Raw genomic sequence first — 17,319 nt, forward strand, 5'->3', positions numbered from 1 at the left:
CAGAGTAGATGGCTTCAGGTAACCTGTAACAGAAAGAAAAGGCTCCGGCGGTGGTTCTTCCACCCGGGGGCACTCCGACGATCAAGTCAGTATTTCTCTCAAAGATAATCAAGTGCTAAAATTAATGCTCAAAACATAAATTGCGTACCTTAGACCCACGGGGGTGCCTCTCTTTTATAGTTTACTCAATCCAAGTCCCACTAGAAGCATGACTTCTATGAACTCCAATTCAGTGCTTACTTTGGATTCCTCAAGAGATAAAGATAAACTCCCTATGAGCTTTATCGTTATCTTGACTAAGTCTCATCTTTGTCCTAGGACTCTTGTCCCTTATCCGCTTATCTCGGATTCTGATATCTTCGGAGATAACCTCGGCAACTCCGAGATCACCTCGGCGTAACTACCACAATACGTAGCACCTCGGCTGACACGTCGGTGTCACCATACCACGTGTTGGTACTCAGAAAATATATCCCCACAACTACCCCCTAGGTTCTATTACCTCGGCATTCTGAGGTGAAGGAACCTACATCGATATTCCTTTCTGCATATTTGGCTCAACAAACTGTTTAGCCGAGATTATTCATTTCAAGCCGACGTGTTCTCTTCGGAGAACAAGAATTCAAATGAATCCCTTCATGCGTATGAGCTGTCATACATCAATTTTCAACCGTTTTACTCACGCGTTATATCCTTATTGGCCCGTGTCCGTGACGCGCTTGTAAGCCGTCTTACCTCCGTCTGCACCGTCTGACGCACGCGTTCCTCCAAGCGTAATAAATACCCTGTTTTGCCGCCGTTTCAAGTTTTTAATAAAACCTTTCTTTCTGTCTTCTCTCCTTTACTTTATGCATTTGAATTTCTGGCTCTCTCTCTCTCTAAACTTTCTCAAATCCACTATTGTTCTAACTCCAAGCTCTACAACCGTCTTCATTCCTCCATTTCAGTGAAGCGTTCGCCGCTCTGTTGTGTCTGCAATCGTTGCCCTACCTCGGCGACTTTCATTCCAGCTCCATTTGTTCTGGTAAGATTCCGTTCCTCTTATTCCCAATTTCTTCTATGCGCTTTCGTTTACTTGCTGCCATTTTTGTTTTGTTCAAACCTTGGATTGTTCATCTGGATGTGTTTGTTCCATGATTTTGCTCATATCTTGAACACTTGCACTATTTCAACACTTTTCTTGCCACTGTTCTTGACTTGTTTACTTCTGTATTTCTTTCCCTTTTGAGAACCATACCTCTATTCGTTGATTCTGAAACGTCATTCTGTGTTTCTTGTTTTCTGTTTTTTCTTTCCAGATCTCTATCTTTAATTCTTGCTTTTCAATCTTTGCCTTCATAGTTTTAGGTTTGGGATTTGTCTATAGAACCTTTAATTTTTAGGGAAAACTGAAACAAACCTTATCAGTCCTTACCTAGGGCTTTGCCGAGGTTCCAATAACCCTTTAAGAGCGCCTTCTTTCTGAAACCTAGCCTTCTGAACTTAGGCCGACGTTATGGGTATGTGGAGACATAGGGTAAACACCCCAACCAAACTCGAATACTTTAGGCAGGAGTTTTCCATCCCTACCGATGTTCACCTCAGGCTAGCTGGGGATGACGATTCCATCATGCCCACAGATCATATGATGCCCTTTCCTATTGTAGCCTTTACTGAATGTGGACTTCGGCTTCCACTTAATCCCTTTTTTCGCGAAGTTCTCCACTACTATAGGTTGAACCCTATGCACCTTGCCATAAACTCTTATCGAGTGATTTTTGGTATCATCGCCTTAGCTAGACAAGAAAATGTTAGAATCACCCTTGTCGATATACAATATTGTTATACCATGTGTCCACTTAACCTGAAGGAAAAAGGTTACGTCTACTACCTCAAGCCAAGGTCCACCGAGTTCAAAATTGTAGCCGACCTCCCAGACTCCAACAAGGGAGCCGGGGATGACTTTGTTATTGCTTCGGGAAGTTGGGAATTTGGCCCAGACGAAGATGTTCACCTCTACCCTCTTCTTCGAACAGTTAAAGAGGGCAAGGGTAAGAGCCCAGCGTCAATACCTAGTTGTTTCTTTTCAAGTCTTCAAAACTTTGTCTGTTTCTAATGTCTGTTTGTTTGTCCTGCAGATCTTCATCAGCCACCAAAAAACTTTCGTCAGTCATACTTCCCAGGCAAAGACCTGAAAAAGCTCCTAGATCTTCCCATCCAGAGGCACAAGGCTCCACTGGTGCTGAACTTTATTCCAACGTACAAATCAACTTTGCCCGACGTGCCAAAAAGAAAGAAGAAGAGCCTATCTCCTCCCTCTGCTACTACTCTTCAAACAGCATCAGCATCTCAGGCTGACCAAGGGTCAACCTCTGATCCAGCCGGCCAACCATCAACTTCTGCCCCATACCTAATCCCAATACCAGAAAGAAAATGTCGATGAAGACTCGTAAAAACTGCCGAGATGGTTCTGCCAAAGCTGTCGCCCAAGATCTCCTAGCCGATCTTCCAACCGACGTCGATGCTGTTCCGACACAACCTACGCCCCCACTGAAGCCAAGAAAAACCAAGAAGGCCCAGCCTAAGACCAAGGCTACTGAGGTTGAGGCTGACGATGCTTTACCCATCTCCAAGCTGGCTGAAAGCAGCAAATCTCAACCTTTCGCTGGGAAGAGGCGTGCAGAATCCCAGCCATTAGAATCTACTCAGACGACGACCTCGGGGTCCAAAAAATCTGATGTTCCTTGGGCTCCCCAGATTACTCTGGAAGATAGGCCCATAATGACCAATGAAAGCGCCGATGACATTAATGTCGGCGTTGCCCTTTCTACGGCGCTGCTCCTTTCTGGTGATTTGGAGCGGAATGCCGGGTATAGTGAATATGAGAACTATGCCCTAATGCTCCAGCACTCTGTTCAAGTAAGCGTTCCTGCTTAGTACTTTTTCTTCTATTCTGTTTTGTACTTAAAAATATTTTCTAACACTTCTGTTTTCTTTCAGGCCATCCAGCATGCCCACTCATTTTCAATGCAATCTTTCCAGAATCGAGAAAAGCTGGTCGACCTGAGGAGGGAGGTTTCTTCCCTCAAAAAGGAGAATAAATCTCTTGAATTAAAGATGAAAAAATTGGAGGATCAGGCCAAGGCTGCCACCAAAGCCCAAACCTTAGCCGAGGAAAAGGCTGAATCTGCTGAGGCCATCAAGACAGTTGCTGAATCCCAAAAGAAAGAGGCCGAGGGAAGAGCGGCCTAGGCCGAGAAGAAGCTTCAGGAAGCCTTGGCCGCAAAGGAAGCCGAAATCAAAGAGGCTGATGAGAAGGCTTATGCTCAGGGTGTGGCCGACGTCACTGAGGATTACAAGCTTCAAGTCAGGCAGGCATGCAACAGGGGATTTTCCCTTGGTTGGATGTCCCTGATAAAAAAAACTTGATCTCCCTGTTGACTCGCCTTTCCGCAATGCCGATGTTATTCCTCTCCCATTTCCTCCACCTCCACCTCCAAGCCAAGCTGAAGATGAATCAGAGTCTAAGGCTGAGGATGAAAACAACAATGATGATGAGGCCCTAGTGAGAAAATCCAAGGATGCTGCTGAAGCCAAGTCCTTTCCTTCCACTGAGCAGGTCATCAACTTAACTCAAGATGAAGAGGATGGTGGGCTTGAGGTGGTGTCCAAGGAGGCTGTTCCAGGGCAGCTATCATCCGACCTTCTTCTGGCTGAAAGAAGTCTTGATAAAACAATAGCAGAGATTGACGCCGAGCTGGCGGCAGAGAAGGTTGCCGAAGTGGTTTCGCAAGAAACTTCCGAGGTCCAGACCCAAACTGCTCCTGGGGCTGAGGAATCACAACTTTGATATCTTTCCTTTTTTTGTACTTTGCACTTTGTTTCAATTTCTGGATAATGTAAGCTCCCTCTTATGGCCGATGTGTGTATACAACTACAACTGTTTTCCTCTGAATGCTTCAATTTTTTATTTTCTCTAGATTACTTTTGTGTGATTCTATACTTAGCATGTGTTGCACGCTTTTCATATCTCGTCACCTTTGTGCAATCTTCTCGGGGTAACATACCTCGGGTATAATAACTACAAGCTTTACTTCGGCAAGATACTGTCCTGCAAACTTGTCATAGATTTTAACAAGTGTGAAACATATACTACTGAATGTTAACTTTGCAAGCTTCTTCTCAAATTTTAACAAGTATGTAAACAGTGATCTCGATCTAACCTACTTGTAAATTGCTACAAATTTCAACAAGTGTTAACATATACTGTAAACTGTTCTCAAGCTATAACAAGTGTTTAAATAATGATCTACTTGTAAATTGCTACAAATTTCAACAAGTGTTTAAACAATATACTTAGCTTTTACTCCAACCTGTAAATTGCTGCAAATTTCAACGGATGATCATATGTTGGCTTAACATCAGCTTGTAAATTGCTACAAATTTCAACAAGCGTTAATCATCTTCCGTTGGTTTAGACAACCTATATATTGCTATAAGGGCTTAAGCAATAACCTCGGCATCACTTCAACTTGTAAATTGCTACAAATTTCAACAAGCGAAGAGAAGCAGTAATCTCGGCTTAACTTCAACTTGTAAAGTGCTACAAATTTCAACAAGTGAAGATAAGGAATCAGCTTAATTCCAACTTGTAAATTGCTACAAATTTCAACAAGTGAATTAAGGAATAATCTCGGCTTAACTTCAACTTGTAAATTGCTACAAATTTCAACAAGTGAAGATAAGGAATCAGCTTAATTCCAACTTGTAAATTGCTACAAATTTTAACAAGTGAATTAAGGAATAATCTCGGCTTAACTTCAACTTGTAAATTGCTACAAATTTCAACAAGTGAAGATAAGGAATCAGCTTAATTTCAACTTGTAAATTGCTACAAATTTCAACAAGTGAATTAAGGAATAATCTCGGCTTAAACTCAACTTGTAAATTGCTACAAATTTCAACAAGTAAAGATAAGGAATCAGCTTAATTCCAACTTGTAAATTGCTACAAATTTCAACAAGTGAATTAAGGAATAATCTCGGCTTAACTTCGGTTAAGCATCATCTCGGTTTAACAAACTTGTAAATTGCTACAAATTTTAACAAGTGGTAAACGCATTCTTGTTCTCCCTGCCCCCAATGTGAACCTGAGTTCTACTTGGGTTCTCATTATTCATGTCTCCAAAGAATATGTAATTTTATTAGTCATATGTGTTGAAAGAACTCTGAAAAAACTTTATTGATGACATCGGCCAAAAAATAATACACATCTAATGATAGAAAAATTTCAAATTACAAGTGTTCCAAGGTCTTGGCAGTGCTTTGCCCTCGTTATCTTTAAGCCGATAAGCTTCATTGCCTAATACTGAAGTAATTCTGTAGGGTCCTTCCCAGTTTGGACCAAGCTTGCCCTCTCTGGGATCCTTCTTGTTGCCGACGACTTTTCTCAAGACTAGGTCGCCGACTTGAAATTCTCTCGGATTAACCTTCTTGTTGTAAGCTCTGGCAAGCTGTTGCTGGTATACTGCTAGCTGAATTGCAGCTTTTTCTCTTCGTTGTTCCAGAAGATCTAGATCTCGGGCCAAGAGTATGTCATTGGTGCCATTCTCTACTCCCTGGGTCCTGATCCCTGGGATGCTGATCTCTAATGGGATGACTGCTTCTGTGCCATAAGCCATGGCAAAGGGGGATTCCCCTGTTGATCTTCTCGGCGTAGTTCGATATGCCCAAAGCACGTTGGGCAATTCGTCTACCCACTTTCCTTTTGCTGCCTGCAGCCACTTCTTTATTCCATCCAAAATTACTTTGTTGGATGCTTCTGCTTGCCCATTACTTTGGGGAAAACTTGGTGTTGAAAAGTAATTTTTGATCTTGAATTTCGTATAAAAGTTCTTGATGAGTTTGCTGTCAAACTGTGTTCCGTTGTCGGCAACTATTGCTCTTAGAATCCCAAATCCGGTGATGATGTTTCTCCATATAAAGTTCTTGATGTCTACATCACGGATTTTGGCAAGAGGTTCTGCCTCTATCCATTTTGTAAAGTAATCTGTTGCCACCAGCAAGTATTTTCTCTGCCCAGTTGCCTGGGGAAGTTTCCCAACCAGATCCATGCCCCATTGGGCAAACGGCCAAGGGCTGGATACTGGGTTTAGGTCAGCAGATGGATGATGTATCAAAGGTGCAAACTTTTGGCATTGTTCACACTTCTTTACGTAGGCTTCAGCATCCTTCTACATGTAGGGCCACCAATACCCCTGGGTAATGGCCCTGTGGGCTAATGATCTGCCCCCAGTATGGCTTCCACAAATTCCTTTATGAATTTCATACAGGAAATCTTCAACCTGTAAAGGGTGTATGCACCTTAAAAGTGGTCCAGTGAAGGACCTTCTGTAGAGGTGTCCATCTTCTGTCAGACAGAATCTTGCCGATTTCAGCCTGACTTTGTGTGCCTCCTTACGATCTTCTGGTAGCTTTCCTTTTTTCAGGAATGCAACAATTGCATCCATCCAGCTTGGCCCCATGTCCACACACATTGCTTGCTGCTCTGTGTTCTTTTTTTCTATGCTCGGGCCCGACATATAGTCGATCATAATTGTCCTTGTTTTTCCAGTCTGTATTGAACTTGCCAGGTTAGCCAACGCGTCGGCGTGGGTGTTGTCATCTCGGCTAACTTGGAATAGTCGGCAATTTTGAAATAGGGCTGCCAATCTGATGACCTCTTTTGCATATGCCGACATCCTTTCGTCCCTGGCTGCAAATTCACCTGTGGACTGGTTAACAATAAGTTGTGAATCACAAAAAACTATTACCTCATCTGCTTCTGCTGCTGCTGCCAGTTTTAGCCCTGCAATTAATGCTTCGTATTCCGTTTCATTGTTTGAGGCCTTGAACCCCAAACGGATGGATTGTTCTATTATTTCTCCATCTGGAGATATCAGCAGTACTCCTGCCCCTGCGCCTTGTCAGTTTGAACTTCCATCGACAAACAGTCTGAATGAGTCGCCAATGTAGATGCTACAGGGTCTGAGTTTTTCCTTCCTTTGCTCTTTGGTCTTTGGCTGAGATTCTCCTTGCTTGCTGGGACAATGCTCATCCTGGCTCAACGGAGCTTGATGTTCGGTGGTTTCGGGGGTGAATTTTGCCACGAAGTCGGCTAAAACTTGGCCTTTAATCGCTGTTCTCGGCCTGAACTCCAGATCATACTGACCTAGGGCTACGGCCCATCTTGCTATCCTTCCTGTTAAGTCTCCTTGCTGTAATAAGGACTTCAATGGATGCTCTATTAAGACCACAATTTTATGTGCCTGAAAGTAATGGTTCAGCTTCTTTGAAGCCATTACTAAGGCTAGCATTAATTTATCCAGTGGTAGATACCTTGTTTCTGCGCTGGCCAGAGTTTTGCTTACATAGTAAACAGCCTTTTGCTCCCCTTTTTCTTCTCGGATTAGTACTGCACTGACGGCGTGTTCTAAAACTGCCAAGTACAAATATAGTTCTTCCCCTGGTTCTGGATTGGAAAGAACCGGAGTCGTGGTCAAGTACTTCTTTAGGTCGGTTAAAGCGGCTTCGCATTCTTCTGTCCATAGAAAGTCTGTGGCTTTTTTCACCAAGTTGAAGAAGGGTCTGCATTTATCTGAGCTTCTGCTGATGAATCTGTTTAGGGCTGCGGCCCTTCCGGTAAGCATCTGAACCAGTTTTGCCGACATCGGGCTCTGTAGCTCTAGAATGGCCTTGATTTGGTTTGGGCTGGCCTCAATGCCCTTTCTCGTTACCAGATACCCTAAAAACTTACCTGATCTAACTCCAAACGCGCACTTTAACGCATTAAGTCGGAGCCGATATGTTTTGAATATATCAAAGACGTCTTTTAGGTCGGCAAGATGACCCTTAGATTCCTTGGTCTTCATGACCATGTCATCGATGTAGACTTCTACCGTTTTACCAATCAGGTGTTTGAACATTTTTGTTACTAGCCTTTGGTAAGTTGCTCCTGCGTTTTTCAACCCAAAAGGCATTACCTTGTAACAGTATAGTCCTTTAGGGGTGATGAACGCGGTTTTCTCAACGTCTGGAGGGTACATGGCAATCTGGTGGTACCCTCTGTATGCATCCAAAAAACTCATCCTTTCATGCCCTGAAGTTGCATCTACTAGCTGGTCAATCTTGGGCAGAGGAAAGCTGTCTTTGGGGCAGGCTTTGTTGAGGCTGGTAAAGTCTACGCAAACCCTCCATTTGCTGTTCTTCTTCTTCACCACTACTGTCACTGCTGGAAATTGCACTTTTAGCGGCGTTTTTTAAACGCCGCCATATGTATAAAAAACGCCCCTAATTCCTTTTGTGGCGTTTAGTACCAAACGTCGAAGCTGCGGCCGTCGCTGTAGCTTTGCGACGTTTTAAAAACGTCGTGATATTAGTACAGAACGCCGCCAAATGTCCCACCACACACGCTGACGTCACCAACAATATTTAGCGACGTTTTTGAAACGCCGTCGTATCTATTTTAAAAATATTACCGTTACTGTTGAGGGATTAGGAGGCGTTTGTAGAAACGCCGTCATATCTTCCTTTTTTGTTTTTCTTTTTTTTTTTTTTGGGGATATTATGCTAATTTTATTTGATTAAATTAAAAAGAATACCTGTAAAAAATATTGAATTTAGTTTCTCATTCAATTAATAAAAAAATACCTATAATAAAACTAACATACAAAATATTAACTCCCATTCAAATATCTGTAATAAAACTAACATTTAAAATAATAACTCCCATTCAAATAACAAATGAAGCATTAATTCAATTTCACATTAAAAAAAAACTAACATTTAAAATAATAACTCTCATTCAAATAACAAATGAAGCATTAATTCAATTTCTCATTCAAAAAAAAACTAACAAACCGTGTTTAAGTAAGAGACTACAATTTGTAAAATTTTGATTCCAGATCTGCTAAAATGAAAAATCCATCCATCTTGTCATAAAACATAACCCACCAAACTCAAATCTTGTCTCAAAACTGCCACAAAAAGTAAATTAACTCCTCTTGAAACAAAACAATTAGATAAAGATATTATACCAAGACAAAACTCAAAGACAGAAAAATCTCACTGGGAGACTCCCAACCACTTTGAGAAGTTTTCAAACTCGGTGTAATCGCTGTCGGAGATCATAGTCTGGTACTATGCCTTTCCTGCAGACTTGCCTTTGGTAGCCTCTTCCTGTTAATGATGAAAAGGTCAAAATTATTCATTTAGAAAAAAGGATCCAAATGAGGCCAATTGTCTACATATCAGTTTCTATGCACTGAATGATTGACAGAACTGAATATTATTACAGCAAAGTGATCAGAAATACACGTACACAAGTATAGTCTCAGTATGCACTTCTAAACTACTGAGCTAAATCATATGGTACTAATTATGGTACTTAACTAGGAACACTTTGTAATACTGCTGGGATTTGATAAGCAGCATGTTGACTGAAGATAAAGAATTTTCTACAGCCATAAACTGCACTGAGCACCATTAACAGAGGATATAACCAACAGGTGTAAACAATTCGGACTAGCCACCAATATCATGTATAATATAACCAATAAGAAACATGACACTAGAAAATTGAAGGGAAATGTAAATAACATGTAAGCTAAATATTATTCACATTTTGTTTCCCTTTTCTTTTTTTCCCCCTCCACATACCCCCCACCAAATTGAAGATCCGCAACAATTTTCATGACACATGGGGGGGGCGCAAAGTATATAGTTTAATATATTTATTATGTTATACATATGAATACTTAATAAAAAATAATAAAAATAAAACATAGCACTAATTTTTAAAGTTTAGAGGATAGATTAATAAGTATAAATCTACATTTTTACCTTGTTAGTTCTTCTTTTTCTTCTTATTCTTCTTCTCTTTCTTTGAAAGGTGAACCTATATTTAATAAGAGCAATGCTCACCTCTTGTCTGCTTTTGTGTGGCTTGACTTGGGCTAGGACCTACAAAACACAGATACATGGCATGCCACAATCAGTAAATGTTTACCATTGCTAGCGAGTTAGAAATCACGCTGCAGCGTGTGTCAAAGAAGCATATTATCAGCACACCTGAGGTGAAGATGAGAAAGTTAAAATAGAACAAACATACAAGCATATAAGTGTATATCCACCAGCAAAGGACTTTCATTATTACAGTGAGCCGGTTCCCTCAACAACCATGATGACCAGAAGCTCTCAAGTAATTTTCATGAACATGTTTTCATGCAAGTGGGGCAAGAAAAAGTAATTTTCAAAACTTAAGAACAGTGCTATGCAAGTGGGGCAAGAAAAAGTCCATCTGCTGGTGGCTCAACAAAAGGAGCCAAACTTGCCTCCCAAAAGGTGAGTGGCATGTCAATCAAGCATCAGATCTGTTTTGCATGCATGAAAACATGCTCTGTTAAAAGTTATTATACAACTTAATTTTGCTGGATCCATGTCTAGGTGTCTTTTTTCTAGGGAAACAGAACTCTCCGCAGGTAACTCCTTTGCGAACGTTTTGGGTTACTTTGGCACTGTTGAAAAAGAAGATATTGCTTGTACTGGGCAAGAAAGTGGTGTCCTGAATGAGTTACTCGGAACTGAATCTTTGAGGAATGAATTAATTGGTTTAAGAACTGAAACTTTGAGGAATGAGTTGACAAAAACTGAATGTTTGAATAACTCCTTTGGGAACTATTCTGGGTTCTTTGGTACCACCGAAAACGACAAAATTGACCAAACAATTAGGTATAATCACAAGAAAATTGTACAGTGCACACACTTACACATAAAATGTATTATGGGAACCTTAAAAACATTAAATCAAATACAAAAATGATATGTAACCAGAATTTGTACGTAAAAAATTACCCAGAATTTAAATGAAGACCAGATTCAGAAGGGGGGGAAATGGGCACTGTTCTTCATCATAAAGAAGTTTGTGTATGTGTTGTGTGTTTGTGTGTGGTTGGAGATGAGATGACTAACCAGTGACTAATGCAGTGAGTTGAGCTTGAGAAGAATGGAGTAAGAAAGAACAATCTTGTTGAGTAACTTGCTCAGCTGTTGAGTTTGATCCATATCCACTTGGGCCTGCAACACCTGCCAAGTACCTCAGTGTTTTCTTCATCAGGACACAAAACTTGCAATCTCTCTCACCCGACAAACAACAACTGCAACTATAGTAGGAAAGAGCACTCTCTACATAGATACACAAGATATATATATATATATATATATATAAGGAACATTGAACTTTCTAGCAGTCCATGCACCACCTAAATAATAGATGGTATGACCAATCAGATCCCTGATTGATGCCAGAGTGTCAGGCTTTTTTGGTTTCGGGTTTGGATCATCTGTTTCCAAAATAGTTTTTTTATTTTATTAATTACATTTAGGTTTTTTCTTTTTCTTTTTCTTAAAAAAAAAAATTAAAATCAATTAATAACCACAACTCATAAAAAGAGAAACACTAACTCTTCCAACCACAACTCATAAAAAGAGAAACACTAACTCTTCCAACCACAACTCATAAATACTACTGAAGTCTGAAATCGATGTTATCTCAATAGCAGATAGAGACTTCAGTAGTATTTGAAAGCAACCAAACAACCAACATCTCTATTTGTTTCTGCATCCATAAAGAATGATTCATTGCGACAAATTGTTGTTGATACTAAAAGGATGAACCATGCTACTTTTCATAGAAACTTAAAGAGGCATTCATCTGCTTGATCTCAGTTATTATTTATCCAATTTATTAATTCAAGAGAAAATTGCAAACCTGTTGCATAATTTGTGGAAACTCAGAGCAGAGAGTTTTTCTTCCATGATCATCAAATATCTTCTCCAAAGTAATGTCTTGAAGGGCGACCAAGGTTGTCTCAAGCATGTCAAGACCAGCCTGGTTAGCAAAGGTGAAAACTGGCAATGCCTGCATGTACAGTTAATTGTAAAGATAATGAGTTGTAGAAGCAGCGTAATTAAAAGCTATCTACTTTTTGTATTTCAGGGGTCTAAACTAACTGGGATTTTTAACTGTGACATATCACCCTCTATTCTGTATTAACTGAGTTTTTTTTTGACAATCAATACAAGGGGAATAGGGGAAGCAAAGCTGCACTCGTGGCAGTAAGACTTAAACCCATTCCAATTTCATTCATCAATACATATAACATATCCCTTCGCCGTAAGTAGTTAATCTGACAGATGTGTCCAAGTAACAGTTCCTCAGAGAATATGAACTGAGACACGCATTCTTAAGAATTACATGGATTTTGAAATGCAGCTTGGTATATCCTTCACAAAGTTTAAATAAGAATTAGATGATCTCTACTATAAATGTTAACAACTAAACTCCACAGTAAAAGTCATACACACTGTGTGAAGATAAGTTCTGAAAGGGTACCGACCACCATAAAGTTTTTAGTTAAAATTAACTGTTCTTATCCGGATACATAAAATTAACTCAGCTTGAAAAACCACTAATTACATCAAGACAACTCCAGTCCAAACCATAATAATCCAACAAGAAGCTTCTTTTGAGCATCTTTCACATGTTTTCAACATTTCAATCAACTTTGGGACTGTTTTATGCCTAAAATTTACTTCAGTAGTCTCAAGAAAGATTTATCAATTTTTTTTCCAAACAAAATGAAAAGACCTAGCACTTTAAAGTTTATGGAAAACACAATTACAGTGTTAGGTCAGTTCTTTTACCTAGAGTTTCTTTATCCATATTTTTCATATAAAGAAGTTAGGAACAAATGGCAGCACCCAATCGAAACTTAACAAGCCTTGTGTTTGTATCATTAAAATCAATCTACAAGAAAGTAATAACAATTCAAAAAGAATAGGCAAGAACTGTAAGAAGTGTACCTAGAACCTTTTTACTGCGTAAAATATCTCCATATATGTGATCCCCAACATAAAGAACCTATTAAATATATAACACATTAAAAATTAAAACCATAACGTGACCTACTGGATTTAGAACCATAATCACATTAAAACCTAGAACAAGTAAAAATTAATCAAATGGAATAATGAATCAAAGACAAATTAAATTCCTATCTGATGAGGAAATGTAGCAGTTAATGAACACATCTTAATGAGAAATGAATAAGTAAAAACTAATTAAAAGAAAGAATGAATAAGGAATAAGTAGACAATGAACACATTGTAATGGAAAATGTAGCAGTCAAAGTGATGGCTTCTTGATAATGTCTAGAAACCATTTGAAAAAAGGGGGAAAAAAATATAATCAACATGTTAACAAACCTGTGAACTTGACTCTATACCCAGCAGTTTATGCAGATGACCAACATTGCCCCCTTGAAAATGTAAGTTCAGAAATATAACTAGCATATAAAATTATTATTCGAGAACCAAGTGAAATTTAGCAACATAGAGAAAATGCCCATAACCAAAAGCACACAATACAATCTCCAGAAATTTTACAAGGTAGATTTATAATAGAAATAACTTATTACCTGGAACACTTTACAACCCTTATTCAGGCTCTTTAATGGTAGCCTTAAAGCACCTCCCACCTAGGCAATAGAAGATGAAATTGTAAAAACACATAACAAAAGAAGATAAGGATGCTGTCAACTTTAGAAGAACATAGGGCATGTAAACCAACCTGAGGCATAGGAGTACCATTATCAGTATTAAGAAGCATCCCAGACTCAGGCTCAACCTCAAAAAGATGGGCACGATTTTCATCATGGAAAAAACTTGGTTTTGCACTGCAAAAAAGAATAAATGCTTCCTTAGATATAACTTCAAATTTTAAAGTTCAGTAGTCCTAAAATTAGGAAAGCACATTAAAAACTAGCATCCAACTTGGCAATGGGTCCTACCCATCATACCTGTCAATACTCTGATAGGAATGACTCACTTTTCACCTAGTTTTTGGCATATATCTATATAACTTCGCATGAGAAAAAAGGATTTAAACCCATTTTAGAACACCTTACCATTGGTTGAAACAATACACTCTTCATAGCTCTAAGGCATCCAACTCATAGGTTAAGTGTAGACTATATAAATAAAGAAATAAAAATGAGAACTACAACCCCAGCAATTCTACCTATAGCATGTAAGTTTTAAAGGTTTTATTATTTTGAGAAGAGAACAAAACCTGCCAGTGATGACCACATTGAAGAATCGGAGCCACTCAAAATTCAAAATGGAGCAACTATCCAATGTTTGGGGTCCACAGAGAAAATTCATTACGATGTTTGTGTAGTCCCATAGACTGCAACATATATAAGTGAGATTCTTAATAATGTTAGTTCTTGCAAAAAACATAGCCTACTTCTGAAAACTAATACCTTCAAGTTTAATACAAACATAACAAAGTCAGAAAGTGATACCTGGAACAAACCTTGGTCTCTGCAGTGATGCCCCATAGATTGAAGGATTAAAATTTGAAGCATTGTAGTAATAATTAACAATCAAACCCCTTAAAAATTTGCAATATAGAGGAGAAAGCTCCAAATCATCTTCCACAACAAAGGCTAAGTGAATTTAAAATACTTCTAGAGCAATTTGCTTCAAAAGGTGGAACACCAAGGCTCCATATGTCTACACTTGCATCATGCTCAACACTCTCCACTAAAAAAAAAAAAAAATTGAAAAAAAAAAAAATGCATAACAGTCAATGCACCCAAAAAAAAAAAATGACAAGTTTTCTATAGATAGAATGAAAAATGGCAACCATGTTGCCCGTGGCATCGAAGTGTATCCCTTAAATTCATGATGCAAGTGGTCGAAAAAATTATAAATTTACTCACAGTTGGAAGGTTCCGAAACATAATATGTAATAAGAATGACAAACCAAATAGAAGATAAACAAACAAAGAAAACCATAGTGTCGAAACTCACAGTTGTAGAGCGTCTTTCACTAAAGTATTTACACTTCTGTAGCTCCTTGTACAGCTCACCCTTGGCGGCATATTCCAATATCAAATAAACTCGTTTCTGCAACAATTGTGTTGAAAAAAAGGGTAATTAGTCAGTTGGCTACAAAAGTTAACAGATTAACAACATGGAAAAGCTGTGAAATTTGATAATCTAGATGAACTATACCAGATCATAGAAGTATCCATAAAGGCGTAAAATATTAGGGTGTCTGAGATGACTTTGGATTTCAACTTCACAACGAAGCTGATGTTCAACCTGAGACTGTTTCAGCTGGCTCTTGAAAAGCACCTTTAGTGCCACGATATGATTGCTCTGTTCCAAAATAATACCGATTCAATTGCCAATAAGATGAAAAATTTGGAATAATACTTTACAATCATTATTTCCATTCCACCCAAAAATACCAGTAAAATCCACAAAATTTTCATTTGTTTCCTTCTGTTTTGTCGATAAGCTAAGAAACAAATTCTTGGTGGCCACTGGCCATATATAAAATCTACGTAAAACAGAACCCAAATTATTTTAAACTTATGCTTGAACCTTTTCTGCATCTAGATGTATTTCGCTACATGAAGAAACCGAAGATTTCACAAACTTCGAAAGTAAGAAAAGTTCCATTTCAACATTTCCCACATCATCATCTAGCTTTGAGTCAATCAAAAGAACAAAACTAGAGTAAGAAATTTCAAAACCTCAAACATATTTTTGAATGAGAAATCTCAGATCTCAAACATATATTTTTGAATGAGAAAACTCAGATCTGAAATCTTAAACATATGTAAACCCTAGGAGAAGAATCGATCGAACGAAGAGCTTGAGAGAGAGAGAGAATGCGAAACTGAGATTGTAGACGGTGTGCTCACCTTAGTCAACGATGCAGATGGTGGTGGCGGTGGAGCTTCGAAATCGAGAAAGAGAGAACTTCGAACTCGAAATCACTCTGAGACTGGATCTGAGATGAAACCGAACTGAAGAAGGTTTAATCATAATCTCTGAGACTGAAGGGTTTAGAGAGAGAGCGAGAAGGGTTCTGAATCGTAATCTCTAAGACTCTGAATGTTTCCCAGATTCAAAATGAGGGCGCAGAGAGAGAGAGAAGGGTTTTGATTCTCACAGAGCTAAAGAGAGGGGGGAGGAATACTATTGTAACACGTGAAGGCGTTTAAAAAACGACTTCTATTCCTTAAACGGTACCGTTTTAATCAATATAAAATGTGACATTTATAAAACATCGTTAAAGGTTAGAAACAGTGGTGTTTAAAAAAACGTCGCTAAATAAACGCCGCTAAATTCTATATTTCCTGTAGTGTGTGTTGGATAGCCAAGTTGGGTAGTGAACTTCTCGGATGGCCCTGGCCTCCAAAAGTCTATCTACTTCTTCTTCTACTGCTTCGACGTGCATCAACGTCGGTCTTCTGGCTCGTTGAATCACAGGTTTTGCCGACTTGTCGACATTCAATCTGTGGCAAGTGACCTCGGGGTCAATTCCAGGCATCTCGTAAGGTGTCCAGGTGAACACCTCAATGTTGGCTCTTAAAAAATCTTCCAGTTTTGTTTTCTCTTCTTCGGCTAAGCCTGAGCTAAGAAGAAAAAAGCGTTCTTCGTCGCCCTCCTGGACAAGGATTTTCTTTAGTGTCTCTTCACTTTTTTCGGTCGGCTCCTTGCCGACATCTTCTAGGACCTCCATGTCCTCGTCTTCAATCTCTGCCTCTTTTGGCTTTCGAATGCTACAAGTGGTCTTCATTGCTGCCATGGAGCAAGTTTTTGCCTGTAGTTGATCTCCTCTGACTTCTTCAATCCCATGCTCTGTTGGGAACCGTAGTAGTTGATGCAGTGTTGAGGGAACTGTCCCCATTGCATGCAACCATGGTCTTCCCAAGATGATGTTATATGGTGAGGGTGTGTCAATCACCATAAATTCTGTCTTGATCTTTTTAGTACCAGCTTGTACTTCCACGCTTGCTGCGCCCAGTGGCCTTGTCGGCGTTCCATTGAAGCCGACCATAGGGTTGCTGGATTGTTCCAAGTCGTCAGGGTGAAGGCCCAGCTCCTTGTAACATCTGACGTACATGATGTCACAAGAGCTGCCTTGATCTATCAGGATGCATTTCACTTGGCATTCCCCAACCTGGAGGGATACTACCACGGCATCATTATGCGGATGTTGAACCAACTCTAGGTCGGCTCCAGTGAAAGTTATCATCGGTCCTTGGCATTCTTCAGGCCGAGGTCTTTTGTATCCGACCTGGTTCACGTGCTGCAGGTGTTTTACTTTTTGGGTTTCTCCCCGTATGTCGCTTTCGTTCACCTTTGAGTGGATTACATTAACCACCCGTGGTCCTCCTGCCTGTGGTTGCTATGCTGGGGGAGGCGGTGTTGCTGGTGCTTG

General features: G+C 39.5%; 3 protein-coding genes across 3 annotated transcripts in view; 2 read left to right on the top strand and 1 right to left on the bottom strand.

Annotated features, from left to right (window-relative positions):
* LOC114323001 (uncharacterized) overlaps positions 1–3,958 on the top strand; it is a 10,718-nt gene extending 6,760 nt beyond the window's left edge. Inside the window, exons 2-3 of the mRNA XM_082886812.1 lie at positions 1–2,898; positions 2,980–3,958. The exon at positions 1–2,898 is cut by the window's left edge and continues 596 nt beyond it. The gene's annotated coding sequence lies outside the window, so the exon portion shown is untranslated. The remainder of the gene's footprint in view (positions 2,899–2,979) is intronic.
* Positions 1–3,958, top strand: part of LOC145798590 (uncharacterized) — a 6,011-nt gene extending 2,053 nt beyond the window's left edge. Inside the window, exons 1-2 of the mRNA XM_082886813.1 lie at positions 1–2,030; positions 2,118–3,958. The exon at positions 1–2,030 is cut by the window's left edge and continues 2,053 nt beyond it. Coding sequence (XP_082742939.1) covers positions 1,496–2,030; positions 2,118–2,422 — 840 coding nt within the window. The 5' untranslated portion in view covers positions 1–1,495 and the 3' untranslated portion in view covers positions 2,423–3,958. The remainder of the gene's footprint in view (positions 2,031–2,117) is intronic.
* A 9,439-nt stretch (positions 3,959–13,397) lies between these two features.
* On the bottom strand, positions 13,398–16,175 carry LOC114268902 (uncharacterized). Its single transcript, XM_082888646.1, has 7 exons — positions 15,794–16,175; positions 15,096–15,242; positions 14,892–14,987; positions 14,381–14,621; positions 14,146–14,262; positions 13,645–13,750; positions 13,398–13,552 (listed from the first exon to the last, which is right to left on the bottom strand). Exons 5-7 carry the CDS (start codon positions 14,235–14,237, stop codon positions 13,457–13,459), a joined length of 294 nt encoding a protein of 97 aa, XP_082744772.1. The 5' UTR covers positions 14,238–14,262; positions 14,381–14,621; positions 14,892–14,987; positions 15,096–15,242; positions 15,794–16,175; the 3' UTR covers positions 13,398–13,456.
* Between the last annotated feature and the right edge of the window lie 1,144 nt (positions 16,176–17,319).

Source organism: Camellia sinensis, chromosome 9 (assembly GCF_055761805.1).
Source record: "Camellia sinensis isolate YWXY chromosome 9, ASM5576180v1, whole genome shotgun sequence".
Taxonomy (NCBI): domain Eukaryota; kingdom Viridiplantae; phylum Streptophyta; class Magnoliopsida; order Ericales; family Theaceae; genus Camellia; species Camellia sinensis.

Bases quoted from the DNA above. Each gene is read 5' to 3' on its own strand.
- LOC114268902 (XM_082888646.1), bottom strand. From the start codon at position 14,237: ATGAATTTTCTCTGTGGACCCCAAACATTGGATAGTTGCTCCATTTTG. The intron at 13,751-14,145 runs GTTTTGTTCTCT...TCTTTTTTGCAG, and splicing joins AATGTGGTCATCACTGGCAG to TGCAAAACCAAGTTTTTTCC. The intron at 13,553-13,644 runs GTTGGTTTACAT...TCTATTGCCTAG, and splicing joins ATGGTACTCCTATGCCTCAG to GTGGGAGGTGCTTTAAGGCT.